Source organism: Lissotriton helveticus, chromosome 1_1, assembly GCF_964261635.1.
Source record: "Lissotriton helveticus chromosome 1_1, aLisHel1.1, whole genome shotgun sequence".
Classification (NCBI taxonomy): domain Eukaryota; kingdom Metazoa; phylum Chordata; class Amphibia; order Caudata; family Salamandridae; genus Lissotriton; species Lissotriton helveticus.
Window position 1 is genome coordinate 1,699,021,190 of NC_136057.1, and position 19,818 is coordinate 1,699,041,007.

The following is a 19,818-nucleotide window of genomic DNA, read 5'->3' on the forward strand; positions in this document are numbered from 1 at the left end:
GGACACACGCTCGACCCTATCTTCACCTCCAGCAAGCACATCTCCTTCGATCACACTACAGCTCTCCACTGGACGGATCACAGCTGTGTTCACTTCAGCTACAAAACAACCCTGACCCACAACCGTCCACAACCCATTCCCCGAAGAAATTGGAACAAAATCACCACCGACCAACTCCTCGCATCCCTCAGCCAAAACACTCCCACCCTAACAACGGACCCAGACCAAGCGGCCACAAACCTCAGGCAATGGATTACACACAGTGCGGACGAACTAGCACCCCTGAAAAAACACCAGTTGAAATCATTCAGCAAAAAGGCTCCCTGGTTCAATGATGACCTTAAAAAATCCAAGAAGACATGCCGCACCCTGGATAAGAATTGGAGAAAAGAACCAACCTCAGACAACATGACCTCCCTCAAGACAGCCACCCGCAAACACCATCAACTGATTCGATCCGCCAAGAAATCAGCATTTAAGGACCGTCTCGACAACAATTCTCATAACAGCAAGGAACTCTTCAATATCGTCAAAGAATTCACCAACCCTCCCGCAGCATCCAACGACATCACTAACTATCGTCAAAGAATTCACCAACCCTCCCGCAGCATCCAACGACATCACTAACTCCCAAGACCTCTGCAATGCGCTATCCTCCTTCTTCTACAACAAAATTGCCGACATCCACAACAGCTTCAAGAACACTCCCAATGACCAACTCACCCCACCCCCTTCTGATCCCACCCCTCCAACTAACTACCTCAATTCCTGGAACCCAATCACCATTGAAGATACCATTCGCCTCATGAACTCAATCCCCTCTGGCTCACCTTCTGACCCCTGCCCCCACTACATCTTCAACAAAGCTGACTCCATCATCGCTCCCCAACTCCGCGATGTCATCAACTGCTCCTTCAGCTCAGCCACCTTTCCAGAAATATGGAAACACGCCGAACTCAGCGCCCTTCTGAAAAAACCAACAGCAGACCCATCAGAACTGAAAAACTACCGACCCATCTCCCTCCTCCCTTTCCCGGCCAAAGTCATCGAGAAAGCCGTCAACAGCCAACTCGCAGCCTTCCTTGAATCCAACAACTCCCTGGATCCCTCACAGAACGGCTTTCGAGCCAAACACAGCACCGAGACCGCCCTCATTGCGGCGACCGACGACATCCGAGCACTCCTGGACAACGGTGAAACAGTGGCCCTCATTCTTCTCGACCTCTCCGCCGCCTTCGACACTGTCTGTCACAACACCCTCATACAACGCATCAACAACATCGGCATACAAGGAAAAGCCTTGGACTGGATCATCTCGTTCCTAACCGGGAGAACACAGAGAGTCCGACTCCCCCCTTTCTACTCAGAGCCCACCGAAGTCATCTGCGGCGTACCTCAAGGCTCCTCACTCAGTCCCACCCTCTTCAACGTCTACATGAGTCTCCTCGCCCCCATCGCACGTCGACACAACCTCAACATCATCTCCTACGCCGACGACACCCAGCTGATACTTTCCCTCACCAAAGACCCCAACACCGCTAAGGACAACCTTCACGAAGGTATGAAAGAAGTAGCCGAATGGATGAAACAGAGCCGCTTAAAACTCAACTCAGACAAAACTGAGGTGCTCATCCTTGGATCCTCCCCCTCAGCTTGGGACGACTCTTGGTGGCCTTCCGCTCTGGGATCAGCGCCCACACCCACTGACCATGCACGTAACCTTGGCTTCATTCTAGACTCCTCTCTCTCAATGTCCAGACAAGTCAACGCCGTATCGTCCTCCTGCTTCAACGTCCTTCGCCTTCTCAAAAAGATCTTCCGCTGGATCCCCCTCGAACCAAGAAAGACTGTCACCCATGCACTGGTCACGAGTCGACTGGACTATGGCAACACTCTCTACGCCGGAATTACAACAAAATTGCAGAAAAAGCTCCAGCGCATCCAAAACGCATCAGCGAGACTCATATTAGACATCCCGCGCCGAGAGCACATCACCGGTCACTTAAAAAACCTCCACTGGCTTCCCGTCTACAAAAGAATTACTTTCCGCCTTCTTACCCACGCACACAAGGCCCTTTATAATCTAGGACCAGAATGCCTCAACTCCCGACTATCCTTCTACTATCCCACCCGCCAACTAAGATCATCCATTCAAGCCCTCGCCGCAGTCCCGCGCATCCGAAAAACCACCATGGGTGGCAGATCCTTCTCCTTCCTGGCTGCCAAGACCTGGAACTCACTCCCCACCCACCTCTGCCTTACTCAGAATCACATCTCCTTCAGAAAAGAACTGAAAACTTGGCTATTCGATAAACAATGAACCCCTCCCTCTAGCGCCTTGAGACCCTCTGGGTGAGTAGTGCGCTTTATAAATGCCTGAACTTGAACTTGAACTTATGTTTGGGGTTGTGGTGAATAAATTATTATTCATCTTGCTGGTGGAAACTTGAACAGTAAACTCTCAATAGTATGATTCTCCGTATGAAAATCAGGGCCACCAGCCAATGGTCTGTGGCGTCTGGACACATCCCTGTTCACCCGTGGGCAAGAGAACAGCTTGGACTCAGTGCCTATTAGAGTGTCATTTAGGGCTCTGTTCAATGGGAGTAAAGGATCAGTAGAAGCAGGTCCAGATTCCAAAACTCTGTGTGGTTGTTTGTCTTAACTTCAACAGAAGTTAATAGTAGGTCCTGGACTTCAGCAGCACGTTTAATTACCACATCAAAGGAAACACTCTCTTTTTCTGGTGGCCCAAGGAGGGAAATTAACACTGTTTCAGCAGAAGTATCAATCACATTGGCCTCCTGTAAGTCTATGCCCATACTCATCATCATACTGTGTGGAGAAGTCTGAGATTACTTTACATGATGATACTGTATCATTTATCTTTTCCAACTACAACTTATATGTATATGATGAAAATCAAATACAACGTTTAAAAACACACACACACATATATACACACACACATATATATATATATATATATATATATATATATATATATATATATATATATATACATACACACACACACACACACATATATATATATATATATATATATATATATATATATATATATATATATATATATATATACACACACACACTGTGGGGGGAAATCATCCTCATCATCAACAAAAAGCTTATGGAGCCTCTGAGGATGGCTCTGCTGTAGCAGGAGTATATTACTGTCTGAATCAGGCTGTTCGAGACCCAGGAGCATCAAAGTAGAGTTGGAGAGCAACCTCGGTTGGGATCAAGACAGATTTGGCTATGGGTCAGACACCGGAGTCTCCAGCACTGGCAAGGTAGGGAATGGCACTGATGCAAGAGGGGCCGGTGCAGATCGGCACTGAAGTTGGTGGGAAACCTAAGATGGGTTACAGGGGCTAAGATGCTACAGAGGATGGATCTACCAGCAGTAACCAGAATGGAGGCCCCTGTGGATCTCTGGGGCTCGAAGAGGCGCCATAGAGAGACAGACGATTGTCAGAAATATGGAGCATGACTTCCTTAAAGGCATCGACCTGCTAAGGTGTCGTAGATGGCCCAGAAAATTCCGGGCAGATGGGGATCAACTGAGGAATCGGCTCTTCAGTCGAGGATTGGGAGGTAAATCTTGTGGAACCATGACACCCTCATGACTTTTCTTTAGGGGTTGAATCCCACTTTGCCTTGTTGTGTTTCTTTCTCGATTTGGACTTGAACTTACTGGATGACTTCTACAATTAAAAAGAGAGCTAGAATGGGTCCATGCCCTCAACTTGGAAAGGGAGTAGGACTTCATGAGGTCTGTGACTTCTCTCTATGTTTGGCGACATACACCTTTGCTTCGCGTTCTGGATTGCCTTTGGGTGTATTATAGCACAATCATCGAAGGAACTGGAGTCATGCCCGAGCCCAAACACCGAAGTTAAACCACATGCAGGCCTGTTAGCAACATCTGTTTTCAATCATGTTGTTTAGGTGTTCCCTTGCATACAGTATTTAAATTTGCATAGCTGGCAAGGTTTCAGATTGCTTATGTGTGACATTTTCATAAATCCCGTATAATTATAAGTGACATTCAATGACTATGAGTGACACTTTCCCACAAGCAAAATCCAGCAATGAAGACCAGGAAAACCTATTAATGTCAGCAATTGCACACATATGAGCAATGAGAAACTCTAAGAAGTTCTTAAAAATGCTGCATAACACCAGAAATGAAAGGGCACTGGGACACACAATACCGAACAGGATGTGAGAGGCCATACTGTCTGCAAATGAGAGTCATGTTCCATAACACCCCTCCACCCCCAAACACAGGATAGATCTTCCTTGGGTGGACTTAAGCAGAACCACGTACCTCCCTGCACACCAGCTCTGCTGCCTGTCTCATGCGAGCCTCAGTCCCAACATCATGCCTGTTTGGATTAGTATCACACGTATCACTGCCTGCCATGCTCCTGCTTGAATCCGGGCAGCAGGTAGCTGCAGCTGACCATCATGACCACGCACTACTATCGCTATTCATTATAGGGGATGTTATATAGCAAAGAGATAAGAAACTCACTTAGCGAGGTAGTGAGGAATTCAGTAACGGGCCGCCTCAAAGCCACAAAGACTCCCACTGTAAACACTGCGGCCAGGCTTCTGAGTGAGGCGCAGCACAGCTCTGCACAGAAGTGAAGTTTGGAGTGATGGTGTATTCTCTGGGCTGTTGAGGAACCGCTCAGCAGCCGGTGGGTCGTCGGGCCTGGTCGCGGGATCTGCATCAAATTTACTGTGCTGCATTGAATTTACTGTGGAACATGTACGAGCAGCGCTGCATTGCCAATGCAGCCTGCAATTTTATCACCGTGTACCGAAGTCGGGCCGCCACCGGCAGCAGCTGGACATCGGTCGTGCCTTGGCTATTAAAGTGTCTGAGTCATGTCAGGCTCACAAAATGTATCAAAGACGTGTGGTGCTGGGTGAATATTCGACAATGCACCAGAGAAGCAGCTAGAGCTGAGCTGCGGACTCTAAAGCAGCCCCCAAGCATGCTGGGAGTAGCACGCACTGCCACTCCAGCTTAGTTTCAGTTTGGTTATGAATACTGGTAGCGCTCCGGCTTCACAGCTGAGGAGGCGCTATCATTTATGCATGACTTTGCATTTCAGTATGGTGATGCGGACCACACCACTGAAATGCGTTAGTCTAACGTGTGATGTGGGGTACTTGGCAGTGCTGAATTTGAAAAGGTCATTCAAACCGACGAAAATAGGAAGCAGAACTCCAGATCCATGTGCCGAAAGAAAGGAACTGACGGCCCACAGTGGTGGCAGCCTACACATGGCTCCACTTACTTCTGGGGTGGAACAAGCCAACACGGAGTGACACAGCCCCACCTAGTGGCATGCCTGAGCAGTGCTATGATAAGCTTCCTGATCCAGGCTGGCTCCTCTGGAATATTCTACAGATTAATAATATGCAGTTAGAAATATCCTTCAGAAAGTGTTCTAGAGAAAATGCTCTTCAACTGGGGATAAGCAGACACACATGCATGCAAGCACACACACACAGACAAATTGGGAGGTTTAATGATGATACATGCACAAGCGGCTGAGGCTGGGCGGGCACCTTTTCACACACTCTGTCTCAGGACACTAGATTTCCATGGAAAGATAATGAACCTTCTCTCCATGGTACTAGAGACCCAGGTAGATCTAGATGCGAAGCAATGTTGCTGACTATTTGTTTTTATAAAAGAACAATAAACTCTTTCCTGACACCTTGCAGTGAAGGAGGTTGTATACACCAGTTGATGTGGCCTACAACAATTCAGAAAGGCATGGAGCCAATGCAAAAAATGTCATAAACGTAAGGAAACCTCCCGATTAATTATGTCTCTGCTGGTGGACCATTTCTGATGCTCTGTGTACATGCTACAAGCTTGACTAAGAACACTACTGATTAATGCCTCTTAATTACTCTCTATGATTCTCTTGAATATCAATTTTTCCCTGATGGGAGATCTTATTATACATCTATACAAAAAGGAGATCGCAAATCTGGACATCTGACAGTTTATATGTGCCTTGTCTAAAACAAACACCGGCATATTTCCAGAAATAGCAGAGCCCCCTTTACTTTATTTGTGAGGTTCTGAAATAACTCTTGTAGAACCAATGTTCCATTATGATGAAAGTCCATTGGCACTTCAGGAATAAACCTAGGATTGGTACACAAGATAAATCTCTCTGTAGGTAATCTTAGAATTATCTTTAATGGTATAGTTATGACTCTGACCTCCCTAGGGTGGTGTGCATCAAAGGAAGAGCAACTTTCAATAAAAAACATTCAGGGCCTTATTACAAATTTGGCGGTCTATGGACCGCAGTGCCGGCAGTAGCGGTCCGACTGTGGAGAGCTTGGCGTTCCAACTGCCGTATTACGAGTTGGGCCGATTGCCTATGAAAAGACCGCTGCTGAACCGCTGAGACTTCCGACCGCTGGCTTCGCTGTTGGGAAAAGAGAGCTGCCATAGGGCAGTTCAGGGGAGTTGCACTGCCGTCCGTATTACGAGTTGTCTTTTCCATGAGTTGACTGTGGCGGTCTAACTGTCTGCTTCAAATGGCGACAATGAAGGATTTGGGGTGTGTACTCACCCCTTTCTTGCTCTTCCAGGCCGAGGCCGACATGGATCCCTTTCTTCAAGTGCCCCATTCACAGCAGGATCTTTACCCCAAGGATTACGACCCTGTTTGTGACGATCTACAGGTGAGTTCTTTTCGTACCATGTACCCATCGCCTAGACTAGCCACATATAGGCCGGACTCCGGCAATGGGTAGATGGTATATTTCCACATGTATGATGCATATGTGTGCATTCAACACATATGCAGTTGAAATGTACACACAGGCATCAATATATTTGGAAAAAGTACTCACCACCATCACAAGATCGCCGCATCCACACCGCCGGCACCGCGGTCAACTCATAATACGGTGGTCTATAGACTGCCAGCAATGTCAGCAAATGCACTAAATTCCGCAAACATTCTTTTTCATATGTATGCGAATGACAATCAACTCTATCTGAATATCACCTCCCCTGAAGACTTCACTTCACTCAACGCTACCCTGACGAATACTCAAAACTGGCTAACTGAGAACCACCTTTTGCTCAACACCTCCAAAACGTAAATCCTTCTCATTTCGCCTCCTAATCACACCCCCTAAGATCACCCTCGGGATGAAACACCTCACTGCCTTCAACTGCTCTCCCCACATGAATGAATCATCTAAATCCCACAGAATAACACCTGACAAGCACTAGAATATGCAGAATCATATTAGTAATGTAAGGAAGTGTGCTAATCACCAGATGAGTATAATAAGAACTCTCAAATCATTTCTTCCACAAGATGATTTCAAGCAGGCCGATGAAGCGCTCGTATTACCTAGGCTAGACTACAGTAGCACCACGCTCTATGGCCTTCCCAAATATACCTTGGCCCCACTAAGGGCATCCTTGAATGCCACAGCCAGATTGATTGCCGGTACAAAAAGAAATGCTCACATATCCCCAGCCCTAAAATCCCTAAACTGGTTGCCTTACAAAGCAAGAATACCAGCTTAAGATTGCCTGCATGACTTACAAAGCCCTTGTCTGGAGGGGGTAGACCATCACGAAGTGCAAGCTCATTGCTCCTGAAACCACATATTCTCCACAACAAGAGAATGAGTCACAGAGCTTTCTCAGGCTCAGCCCTGAAAATCTGGAACTCTCTACAACCGGAAGTTCATCGAATCACTCCCACGGCTTCTTTCAAAAAGGAAGTAAAAAATATTCCTAATGAACGAGTTCTTGCCTTAAATGGCCATGGTTCCATTTCTTACTCACCGTCCGCTGAGTGCCACTAGATTGGCGTACACCTGTTAATCCCAGCGTCGCCTGCTATGCACTTTTAAATAATGTATGTTCCTCTCCCAGTCCTGTACATGTCCTACTCTAAATGTCATGTATTCCGATACCCCCTGGGAACCTGTTCGTATTTGCATTTATATGTAACGCTGGTCCTTTCCCTCTATTATTTCCTACCCATTCAAATTGTGAAGCGCTCTGAGACCCACTTAGGTCTCGTTCGCGCGCTATACAAAACTGTATAAACAAATATAAAAATATATAAATGTGGCTACTGGTGGGTGCAGATGCGGTTCTCGGGCGGTCAGACCATCAAACTCGTAATCAGGCCTTCAGTGTCTGCTCTTTGAACAAGCTCACATGGACCTTCCTTAAGCTGTCCAAGGATAGTGCTTTGGGCACCACACTGGTGGGAATGTTCTTAACAAGGAAGGAATATCAGGAATTCCCTGGTGATCCTGCAGGAGAACACCAGTGGTCTATCTAGTGAAAGCCAGAATGTTGAAGTGGCTGACCAATGAACTTAATGCAAGTGTGCTTGATTCTAGATTTGGCCTGATGGAGAAGATAGGGCAGACTCTGGTGAGGCATAGTGCATACCGGGTACAAAACTTTCTACATACACCAAACGAAAAAACATTTCTTATTAAGCTTGTTATGCCTTGGTTTTGAGGTTGCTCTGTTCAGTGCCAGTATCAGCCAGCAACCCAGAGGAATATATAAGCTGACAAATTAATTGAAAATACATCTCATTGATCGTGGTTTCAATATCAGCTAGCAAATAATTGCTATTTCTTTTTGGCCGCTTTTGAGAAGAGGTCAAGATTTGGCTGGCACCATAGATTACACACTATATCCAGCTATGGTTTGTTTTGCATCCACTTGTGACAATCTTCTGCTTTCCACTTTCATTCCAAATAAGTTCGGCTTCCTCTGACAGAAAAGGGGATACCCCCCCATTCCACCCCGTAAAACCTGAAGGTGGTGTAGTCATTCCTTATCAGATTCTTTTAGCCTGCAAACCTGGCCAAAAACAACAGAAGGCCTTTCATGACGGCTATGAGCTCTACAACATTTTCACGAAGTTGCTTCTCTGGCAGAGACCAGTGGCCTTTTGCAGCTACTTCCTGATGGGGAGCACCCCAGCTCTCCAGAGACCCATCCAGTGAAGACACCTTGATCTTGGGTGTAATGGTGATCTAGTCATCAAAAGTTCAGGAGACCTATAGCCATTGGGCATCGACCTCCTTCTGACTTGGTGGCAATAGAAGATGAGAGAAATGTAGGAAGACATAATTTAATGCAGTGATTTGTACAAGTACCCAGATGTATGGAGCAACATTTGCAACTGATGTTACATACTTTGATGGCATTTAATTGTTTCTGCTAATGAGAAGGCTTTCTATGTAGTGGTGTTCAGAATCCCCCCACAAAACTGAATTTGAGTGGATGTAGAATACTTGATGCCCTTGGTGTGTTTGCTACGTACCACTGGTGACAGGCATTTTGTAAACATTGTGGGGGAGATTTCAGATGAAAGGGTATGATTCTTAGAGTGAGACCAGCAATCTCACATTGCTGGTACCTGTGATGTTTGGGCTGAATTTGGATGTGGTGGGATATGTCTATTACCTTCTTGGATATTTCTTATTAGGCTCACTGGGTCCTGCAGCAATGTTGATTCAAGATAATGGGTATCTTCATAATATGAATCATACTTCTACTCATAATACTGGTGCCATTAACAAGACCATGCATCATCTTAGGAGGTAAGGGGGACAGGTGTGCTGACCTTGCATCATCTGCCTGTTCCTCATGCAGGTCTGCTAAATCCTCTTCTTCTTCCTCGCATTTGAACCGCAGTTAGATAGAACTGATGATGAGATTAAAGAGGGCCTCTTCCCCAGACTAATCTTCAACTTCCGGGCCCAAAGTTGCAGGAGAGGCTGAGAAGAGACTTTATTAGCTCATACATCCTCGAGTAGAAGGAGAGAGGTAATGCCTTCATCTGATAGTGCAGTAATGCATCTCCTGGGGATACTCAGTACAGAGTATCTTTTATACACAGGCGCCACAAGGCTTACATAGGGCCTCCTACGGATAGTCTTACAAGATGCTGAAAGCCATATATTCCATGGGTCCAAACCTCAATGTCAAAATGGCTCTGCAATAGAGGCTGTTGAAAGCTTCAGATAAACCTAGGAAGAAAAAATGAGAATTTAACAAGAAAAAGGGATGAATGCAAAAGAATAAGGCAGAGCTCTGACGGGGTTCTCTTCACACTGGATGTGCAGTAAAAGTCTGAGGTATGGTGTACTCTAAAGCAAAAGCAGTTCAGTACACCCTCACTGCACTGTCAGGAGTTTGTGTTTAACCCTGGGCGAAGTACTACGCTACACTCACGTAGTTTGCGAAGATTGCGATACTTTGCACTACGCGAATTGCACGTAGCAGGGTGCAAGCACGCGTAGCATAGGTCCTCAACGTCAAGTTGGCGACCGCGAGCGAGAAAAATGACATCCCGGCGATACTTTTTCCTCGGTCGCGATCTTTAACATCAAGTTGCCAATCACGAGAGTGGAAAATAAACCTCCCGGCGATATTCTCAACGCGGGGAGGTCAGGTTTCTCATTGCGAGTGGTCGCGTATGCTCGCGATGAGAAACTACCAGTCCATGTTGAGAAAGCAGGCGCTCGAGTAGAAATCTACTCGAGCGGCAGAAAACGACCGCTTGCACTGTGCAAGATGCGGTTTGCACTGATCGTACAGTGCGGACAAGCATCCGGCACTGTGCAATCAGTACAAACAGCATTTTGCACAGTGCACTATGCAGTTCGTGTAGCTCGCGTAGTGCACTTTGCGTAACTACGTCCAGCGTTATTTGTGTGTTTGCAAGTGAGGTGATTGTGCTGCTAAGTGATACTCCTGACAGTCTCTCCAACACATTAGATTTTAATACTGCTATTTCAAAATCACAGTGGAACTCATTGATCAAAGAAAGAAAATCAATTAAGAAACAAATTTAATGAATCCCACTCCACATCAGATCCTCCTAATCTCTTCTTGAATTCTGAAAGAAACTGAAGACCAACCTTTATAATGATCTAATCTATCTTAGGCAGGGCTAGGTAAACATTTGCTCAACACCAGGGTACTCTCGCGGGTGAAGGTGCACTTCACAAATAAACATAACATAAAATCAAGTAAGTGAATATATGAAAAATCCAATGCTGGAGAAGCAGAGTCTCACTAATGAGGTCCATCAAGACTGTCTGGAGTTGCTTGTGTTCACGGTCAAATGGATTTGGCCTTGCAATCAAGGCATATCGAGAATGATTTGCATTTAGTTGATCCTTGTCTGTAACCGCACTGTGAGCAAAGGAATAATAAAATGGACTGCATCCTGTAGTAATTATTCACCCCGTCTACCCATGTATCTAAGGTGTAAAATAACAGAAGTGTGTTTTTTTTCATTTCAAATCAAGGCAATTGTAATCAGAACATTTCCTAAGCTCTATAGATTCATAAAAAGGCAAAACAGAAAGGAAGGAATCTGTGCTAGATAGGCATTGGCTCGACAAACTTGAAATGGTAAAAGCACCTTCAAAAAAGGCAGTAGCTTTCTATAAACCTTCAGAATGAAACACACGTTGAAATAACCTCAGATTTGTCATAGAAACAAATCTTACTACTCATGAAAATTTACTGTCATTTTATCTCATTGTAAACCCTTATGTTGTCATGCCCAAGACTTCTAGGAGCAACTCAACAAATACAAAATATATTTGATCTGTCATTATTTTTATGCAGTAAGTTTTGGTGTTGTTTTAAGGGAAATCTACCTTTTAGTAGGTAACCTTGTGAGAAAGGCGTGAGTAATTACTGCACACTTGGCATGCTTGTGTAATACAATAGCCACTTTTTTTAAAGCAACCTTAGAAAAGACAGCCAAAAAACAAATGATTGGATCGCCAACATGGTAAACTCAAGGGTCTCAGCAAGGAGTGGTTTCTTTCAGAAGGACCAGGTGGAGGGAATGAATGCCTCGCTATCCTAAGGGAATGGGGCTCATAGAGGTGCACACAATACGGACACCCTGAGGCTGAAGAATGATTCTCACTATTGGAATAGGCTACTGATATTAGTTCCAGGTCAGGAAGACCAGGTACCGTAAGAGATAGTAAGTAATAATGTCGATACAGGGCTTGTTTATTCACTGGGACATTACTGGACCACAAATGCTTACCATGGAGCTGACCATCAAAACTTTCACCCGAGACGCTGCCACTGTCCTCTTCTGGGCTGTGACGGTATGTAGAGCCGTAAGGATCTGAGCCAACCTGCTGCAATATCTCTAGACGCCCAGGCTCCACCACCTAGAGTAGCATAGGTAAAAGCAAGATAAATCTGCTGCATTATATATTCGTGTACTGTTTTCTCTTTTTCTATTGTCCAGATACATTTTCAGTTTTTAAAAAAAACTTGAATATTTAGGGTTCAAAATGGCACAAAACCATAATATTTCATATAGGGTTACAGAAAAAAAGGACTAGACTTAACATAGAGGAAAGTCGTGCTCATACTCAATTCTGTTGTTTAACCAACATCAAACAACTGAAGGTAATTTCACTAAAGCTAGAATCTCATTGAAATTTCACTTTACAAACATTTGAAATCTTTAACAGTATTGTTGGCAGATGATGTAGTCCTACTTTCAAAGTTAATTTGTCTCAGGTCTTGAAGGGTGTTTATAGCTAATATTGTTTCAAAAATATAGTGATTTTTTGTATTTTTGCAAAAATATTGTGAAGTGCAGGATATCATAATATTGCAGATAACATTGTTTCTTAAAAAATCGTTTATCAATAATATCAAAAAATGTAATATAGTTTTATTTACTACTGTTGTTTAAAATATTGTATACATTTTTTAATGATTATAAATTTAAGTGCCACAATCTGACATCTTTTTTATTGTTAATTTGTAACTTTTAGTATACGTTTTTTGGTTTAGCAATATATTAAAACATTTCTTTTATTTAATTGGATTTTTTTAGATTGGCATGTTGTTGCATTCATGTAGGTAAAATGGAAGTGTTTTCCAATAGTTATATTGTAATATTTAATTAACTGTTACTTGAATCTTACATTTAATTGGCAAAATATTATTTATGTAAATTATTTTTTCCTATTTATGTTAGTTTTACTGTTTGGTATTAAAATGTTTAGTGTTATGTATACATAATAAATGAATATACTCTGTTAATTCATTTACTGCTATTGGGTTTGCAGGGGAAATGGGCAAAGAGTTTTAAATCTTTTTTTTTATTCTTTCATTGAGTACCTTATATCTAATTGGTTATCCTCTTTATTAAATATGTAAATTACTAAATTTAATTTTAAAAAAACCTTATTAATATTTGGTTGGACTGAACAAATGTAGAATAAATATTTTTTATTACCATTGTAATTATTGTTCTAGTAAAATGATGTTCGTGTATGTTATGTCCTAAAAATATATATAATTATTACTATTTGTGGAGTGTTTTGTGAGTATGTAAATAGGTTTGGTAAGTTTATAAATATATGTTAATACATTTCAAAATGTATTTATTAATTACTAATTGGAGAAATCATTTAGTTATTTTGTAAATTATGTATTCAAATATTTCATATTGAATTCATATATGTTTGGTTGGCTTCAGTTTTTAATTTATTTTAACTCTTTTATTAAGTAGTATTTTGTAACTTCATTGCATATTTTATGTTTAGTATGAATGTTTATAGTTTTAGATTATTTTCAATTGCTATATATTGGTTATGTTAGTAATATTTCTATTTTTAAATTTACATTTGTATTATTAATTAATGCATTTTTAAAATTAATTACATAAACATTTTTTATGTTCAAAGAATTTTTATTAATTTCACAGACAGAGATGTACAGTGGTAAAAGAAAACAAAATGTACAGATAGAAAGGGGAGTTACATTGATGGGAAGGGGAAAAGACTATGCACAAAGTGAGGCTTAATTTGGTTCTGTATTTGATACATCTCATTGATTACATTTCCAGCAATATGTTACATTTCTTTATTACCTTCCTATCGATAAGACATTGGGTTATATATTTGATACATCACATTTCTCTGTTATTGAATACTGTACAGAGGAATTATACATGACTGTTATCGTAGATACATATACGAGGATTATATTTCCAGCAAAGTGTTACAGTCCTGGTCTTCCCATATATATATCAGCCTGGACATTAACAGGTAGAAGAATAAGACTTCGTACAAGTAGGTAACAAGAAAATTCTTTATGAGACCTCGTGTACGAATCAGATTTGCACAGGTGTGAGTAAAAGGAAGTGTATTCCTCATGTGGTTGAGAAAAGATGGTTCTGAGAGTGACCTTGAGGAGTGGTAACCTTTCGGTGGATGTAGATTATATTTGCCATACAATGAGATTTCTTAGCATTCATGGAGGTTTGTGTGGAAAAGCACTATCATCCAGTGCCCTCCATATTGAATAACGCGGGGTTCTCCACGGTGACATCTGTAATGCAATCTTATCGGCACCTCTGAGAAAAGTCAGCCATTCTAGCCACAAGTGGAATGAGACCGTTCTGAAGTTTTTCCAGTTGTTTAGTACTAATTTACATGCTAGAGCATAGGTCTTCAAACTGTGGAGGGGCGCCGCACCCCTTCAGGGGGAGCGCACACTTCACCCCACAATGTTGCTTCCAGGCGCCAGACGTGCATCTCAGCCCCGGCTGCTGCAGCTCCAGCCGCTGGGGGCTCGGCTGAGAGTGTCAAGAGTCACAGGTCTTTAAAGGCCAGAGGCACGACGATTTTGGGGGGGCTAATTCTCATTGTCATGGAGATGCAGGGGCTCTAGGAAAGGGTGGACAACAACAAAGCCTCATTAACGCGTAAATGGTCTTTTAAAGACCTGTGAAGTACTCGGGTGCGGCTGGCAGAACCAAAACTGTCTGTTTGTGGGCCCGAGAAGCTGTCTCAGCCCGGGCTGACACACACGACGGGTGGGGTGGGTGGGGGAGAGGCATGCTGAAGCCTTTTGAGCCCATGGGCAGTGTGCGCCTGTTAAAAACCATGGGGCTTATTTACAAGCCCCTTGGGCCACTTTTAACATGGAAAAAGTAACGCAAAAGTGGGGCAAGGGGCTTGTAAATCTGCCCCCATGTGCATATTTACATACCTTTGTAAACTGATTAAAGAGGCTGTTTGTTTTCTGGTTCCTGTACGCCTTGTGCCCCCCTCTGCCTATTGCTACATTTTACTTTTTACTGCCTTAATGTGAGAATGCATTTCATGAAACGGAATATAAAGTAGGGTTACCAAAATAAAAAGGCCAGCCATGTGCTGTTTAAAGAGCCTGCAAAGGCCTTGTCTTGACACTAATAGGGTTATAAATAAAATAGTATGTATTCCTTTGTAATGTGATGTTTCAATCTTTATTCACTTTAATTATAAGTCATAGATCATTCAGGAAGCCTTAGAACACAATTAAAAATGCTTTATATGTGTTTTTGCTGTTCTAAGTGTGCACAGATCAGTCCTGAAAATAGGCTTTTGGTTGACTGCTTACTTTTGTACCTTCTGAGACATCAATATATTGAGCTGGCAACCCTAATCACAAGACTGGAAGTTTATTGCAGGATGAGCACAATATTTGTTTCCTCCACCCTCAATCCCTGGACCTTGAATAATGCCATAAGAGCAATAGTTTAACTTATATCTGAAAACCCAATACCAAGCCTCAATAACATGCTGAGTAACTGCAACTGTGTCTGGGAATGCACCCTGCATTCAGAAAACTCACTCCTCATTCTCGTCCTTCACTTTCACACTCACCCTGCACTCACAGGGATCACAATGTACTCACACTGATCACTATGCACTCAACCCACCCTCTCACCCTGTACTCACAGTGACCACACTGCACGTATGCTACTCACCATGAACTTACACCGTTCTCCCTCCACTTACCCTACGGTCACATGAGCACACCGCATACTCGGCACTCACACTGATCACTCTGCACTCACAATACTCTTGCGCTGTTTACCCTGTACCTCATCCTGCAGTCACACAAGTTCACCCTGTACCTCACCCTGCAGTCACACGAGCACACTACTCACCCTGCTCATGCGACACTTCACTCACCTGTCCCTCTCACGTGTGCGATCAGTGTTAGGGCCAGCCCTGGCTGTGAATGTTAGTCCCCCTCCAAAGTTCTGTCTAGTTGCACCCCATGTTGCTTCTCACGTCGGAAGTACGTTTCAGTGCAAGGAGTTTACAATGGTTACATCCTTCCTGAAGACTCCATTCTCTGGCAGGTAAGAGTGAAGAGCTTTTTGTATTATTTTTTTAAAGCCTCGCTCCTTTCCCCTTCGTCCCAATACTAGTGGGAACGTTGGATATTTCAAGGAGGAGTGGATTTGTCATTAATGCCATAGGTGCTGCCTTTGGTTCTGGAGACCCAGGTTTGAGTCCTGGGTTTGGCTCAACATCATGTGATCCTGGGTAAAATCACTTAATTTACCAGTGACTTACGAAAAATGAATTTGACCTTGATTAAAGTCGTGGGTGCTTGTTTAACATGTTCCAATCCCAAGAGCTGAGTCCACAAGTCAAATATAACAAATATTGTGAAGTGTGCCTACCATCTGTCCTCGCTTTTTTCATAGACCAAATTTAAATGTTTTCTTGGCAGCTATTTCTGAAGCTTTGGAAGGCGATTTTCTTTATAAGCCAACTATGCTAACAAATTGGCTCTTGATGCTGCTAGAGAATAAAGATGTATATATCCTCTTGAATCACTTATATCACATGTGTATGATGTAAATGTCCCCTAGGCCTTCTTGGAAAACTGCGGCTGGCCTCCTACAGACATGGCTACACCTGGCCATACTCCACATAATCATGGATTTTTCAATTGTGTCAGAAAGCATGTTTTGTGGAACTTCTTTTTCTAATATCTTGTTTAGGGGCAAGGATGTGGCACAACAGCCGGAGCTGATGACTGTAGAGCTGGGAAATCAGGTTCAATTCTTGACATCTGCTCAACATCCTGTGATTCTGGGCAAATCACTTAATCTCCCTGTGCTTACAAAAAATGAATGTGTGCTTGTGTAATGTAAAAGATGCTCCTGTAAAGGACTCCAATACCTTTAGGTCATGTTCGCCCTATATAAAACTACAAAAAATATATTGCAAAATGTTGTGAGCACTCCCGTTTCCAGGCCCTGCTGCAGACTGGAAGTGGAGCACAACCTAAGAATGGCAGAAGCAAGAATCCATCCACACATTGTCTCTGTGGAGAAAAACATGCACTCCCACACCTATGTTTTGGGAGTGTTTTTGCTAATCTATCCTACATTTTGTGTTTTATGTGAAAAATAAAGCACCAATGTAATTTTTTGGGCTAATTGTTTTCTTGGAGACTTTTCATTTTAACTTTAGAATAAGCACATGCACTACAAAAACTTCAGTATACTAAACACTCTTACTTTATTTAATATTATTTGCCCTATACAACCTGGGCTCTGCAGGAGGGAATGGCCATAAATGATGCAGAGTCCCGTTCCCAGAACTTATCTGTCAGGTGGAAGTGGCGGTAGGGGGGCTCGACGTGTAAAAAGGTTTAGATGGGGGGCTCGGCCGCCTAAAGTTTGAAGACCTCTGTGCTAGAGTGAGCCCTAAGATGATATAGGAGAATTGTTGGTAGATTGTCAAGGGCGTGCCTAATACATTCTAAGATTTTATTCCAAAATTCTAGGAGAAGGGGACATCCAAATAACATGTGTGCTAGGGAACCCTCCTGTGTGTAACAGCACCAGCAATTTGGGTCTTGTTTGAGACCAACTTTAAAGAGTCTTGCGGGAGTCTAGTATGTCCAATTTATAAGCATATATTTTGTTTGTGATAGAATAGGTGACATTTTGTGAGTAAAGGGTGATTTGTTGATATTTGCCCAGTCAAAGGTTATATCAATTTGTTTGATTCAGCTTCTCATTTGTGCTGATTGCAAGAGAGAGCTTTATTTTGGTTCGGAAGTAGAATTTTGTATTTACTGGATACCAAGTGGCCTACTTTATGTAGGCGAGTCATAAGGGTAATAATGGGAGGAGTGTCAGTCGAGAGATTCTTTTTGGCGAGTTTTACTTTAAGCTGCAAGAATTTATAAAAATCGATATTCGTTAGATTAAACCTCTTTTGTAGCGAAGAGTATGGTAGTGGAGAGTTACCTTCAGAGATATCTTGTACTAGATTGATGCTTTTGTGTGACCAGTCAGCCCAGAAAACTGGGGAGCCATCAATTTGAGCTATGGGTTATGTCACAGAGATGATAAGTGCGACTGATGTAGTTTAGTCTCCATTTGTGAGTCAAGGGTGATGAGAGCTCTTTTGGGGTTCTGTATGATGTTTCTAGAATGTGGTAGATGGAGTGTATCCATCGTGGCTAGTGCAGCAAGAGGGGTGTTCTGTATGAGTGATTTTTTTCAATCGCCACCCAGGGAGGTGCATAAGTTGGGTTTCCAATAAACCAATTGGTGCCCTGCTTACATAAGAAGGTTGTTTGATAATTCCTGAAAATAGGAAGAGAGAGGCCCCCTTTTCCCTTGGCCAACTTTAGTTTTTTCATGGAGATTCTAGGTTTTCTGCCCTGACAACCTTTTTCAAGAATACCTCTGTTAGGGTCATGGGTAGCATGCTAATAAGATAATTTACAAGGGGAGTGAGCATAATTTTTAGAGTCTCAGCTCTACCCCACCACAATAAAAACTTAGGGGACCAAGTATCTAAAAGAGTGTCCCTTTTTTGGGACAGTATTCTTTCATTTGTATGTAGGGTCGTGATTAGATCATTGGTGAACTCTAGGCCTAGATATTTGATAGTATCCTGTTGCCAAGTGAGACCTGAGGAGCCCAGGATGCTTTTCTCACCACAGTGGCTGAGGAGTTTTACCTCAGATTTGTCTTTATTGAGGGAGTTTCCTGACACTTCTGAAAATTGGTTTATGTTGTATATCAGGACTGGAATGGCTGTAGGGGCATTTTCAATGATAATTAGCGCGTCGGCTGCGTAGGCAGCCAGTTTGCCGTTTGCATTATCGAATGAGACACCCGTAATGTCTTGGTTTTCTCTGATGTATTGGAGGAAGGGTTCCAATGCTAAGAGAAAGAGTGGGTGAACGAGGGCAACCTTGCCTTGTCCCTTGTTTTAGGTTAAATGCAGAGGAGACTATGCCTCCAGCTCTAACTTTGGCAGATGGGTTATGATAGAGAGCCATAATCATTTTGATAAAATTCCCGCCCAGGTAAAATTTCTCCAGAGCAGCCTTAAGGTATCTCCAGTCAACCGTTTCAAAGGCTTTTTCCGCGTCTAGTGTGATGGCTACAGTTGGTGAGTCGAGGAGTCAAGCCTTTTCTATGGTATGACACAATAGATGCCTGTTGTCACTGGAGAGCCTACATTTTAAAAAACCTACCTGGGATGGGTGTATTAGTTTGGAAATGTGTTGTTGAATCCTATTTGAGAGAATCGCAGCATAGATTTTGAAATCGAGGTTAATTACTGATATCGGTCCGTAGTTTTTAGGTAAGAGGGGGTCTTTACCTTCTTTGGGTATGAAAGTTATGATTGCTTCAGATGGTGTGCCCGGTACCTGACCAGTATCTGTAAAGTGATGAAAGAGTTTCAGAAGTGGTGGCAGAAGCCATGGTGTAAAGGCTTTAAAGAATTAGGCATTAAACCCGTTGGCGCCTAGTGCTTTACCGGTTTTAAATCTTTTATCGCCATTAGTATTTCATTCTCTCTAATCGGACTGTTAATTGTGGCGTTTTCCACATCTGTGAGGCTAGGAAGGGTGACACCATTTAAATAGTCATTAAA

General features: G+C 42.9%; 1 protein-coding gene across 1 annotated transcript in view; it reads right to left on the reverse strand.

The window, feature by feature from the left end:
* NAB2 (NGFI-A binding protein 2) overlaps positions 1-19,818 on the reverse strand; it is a 160,623-nt gene that overhangs the window by 14,132 nt on the left and 126,673 nt on the right. The window contains exon 5 of the mRNA XM_078688999.1: positions 12,144-12,273. Coding sequence (XP_078545125.1) covers positions 12,144-12,273 — 130 coding nt within the window. The remainder of the gene's footprint in view (positions 1-12,143; positions 12,274-19,818) is intronic.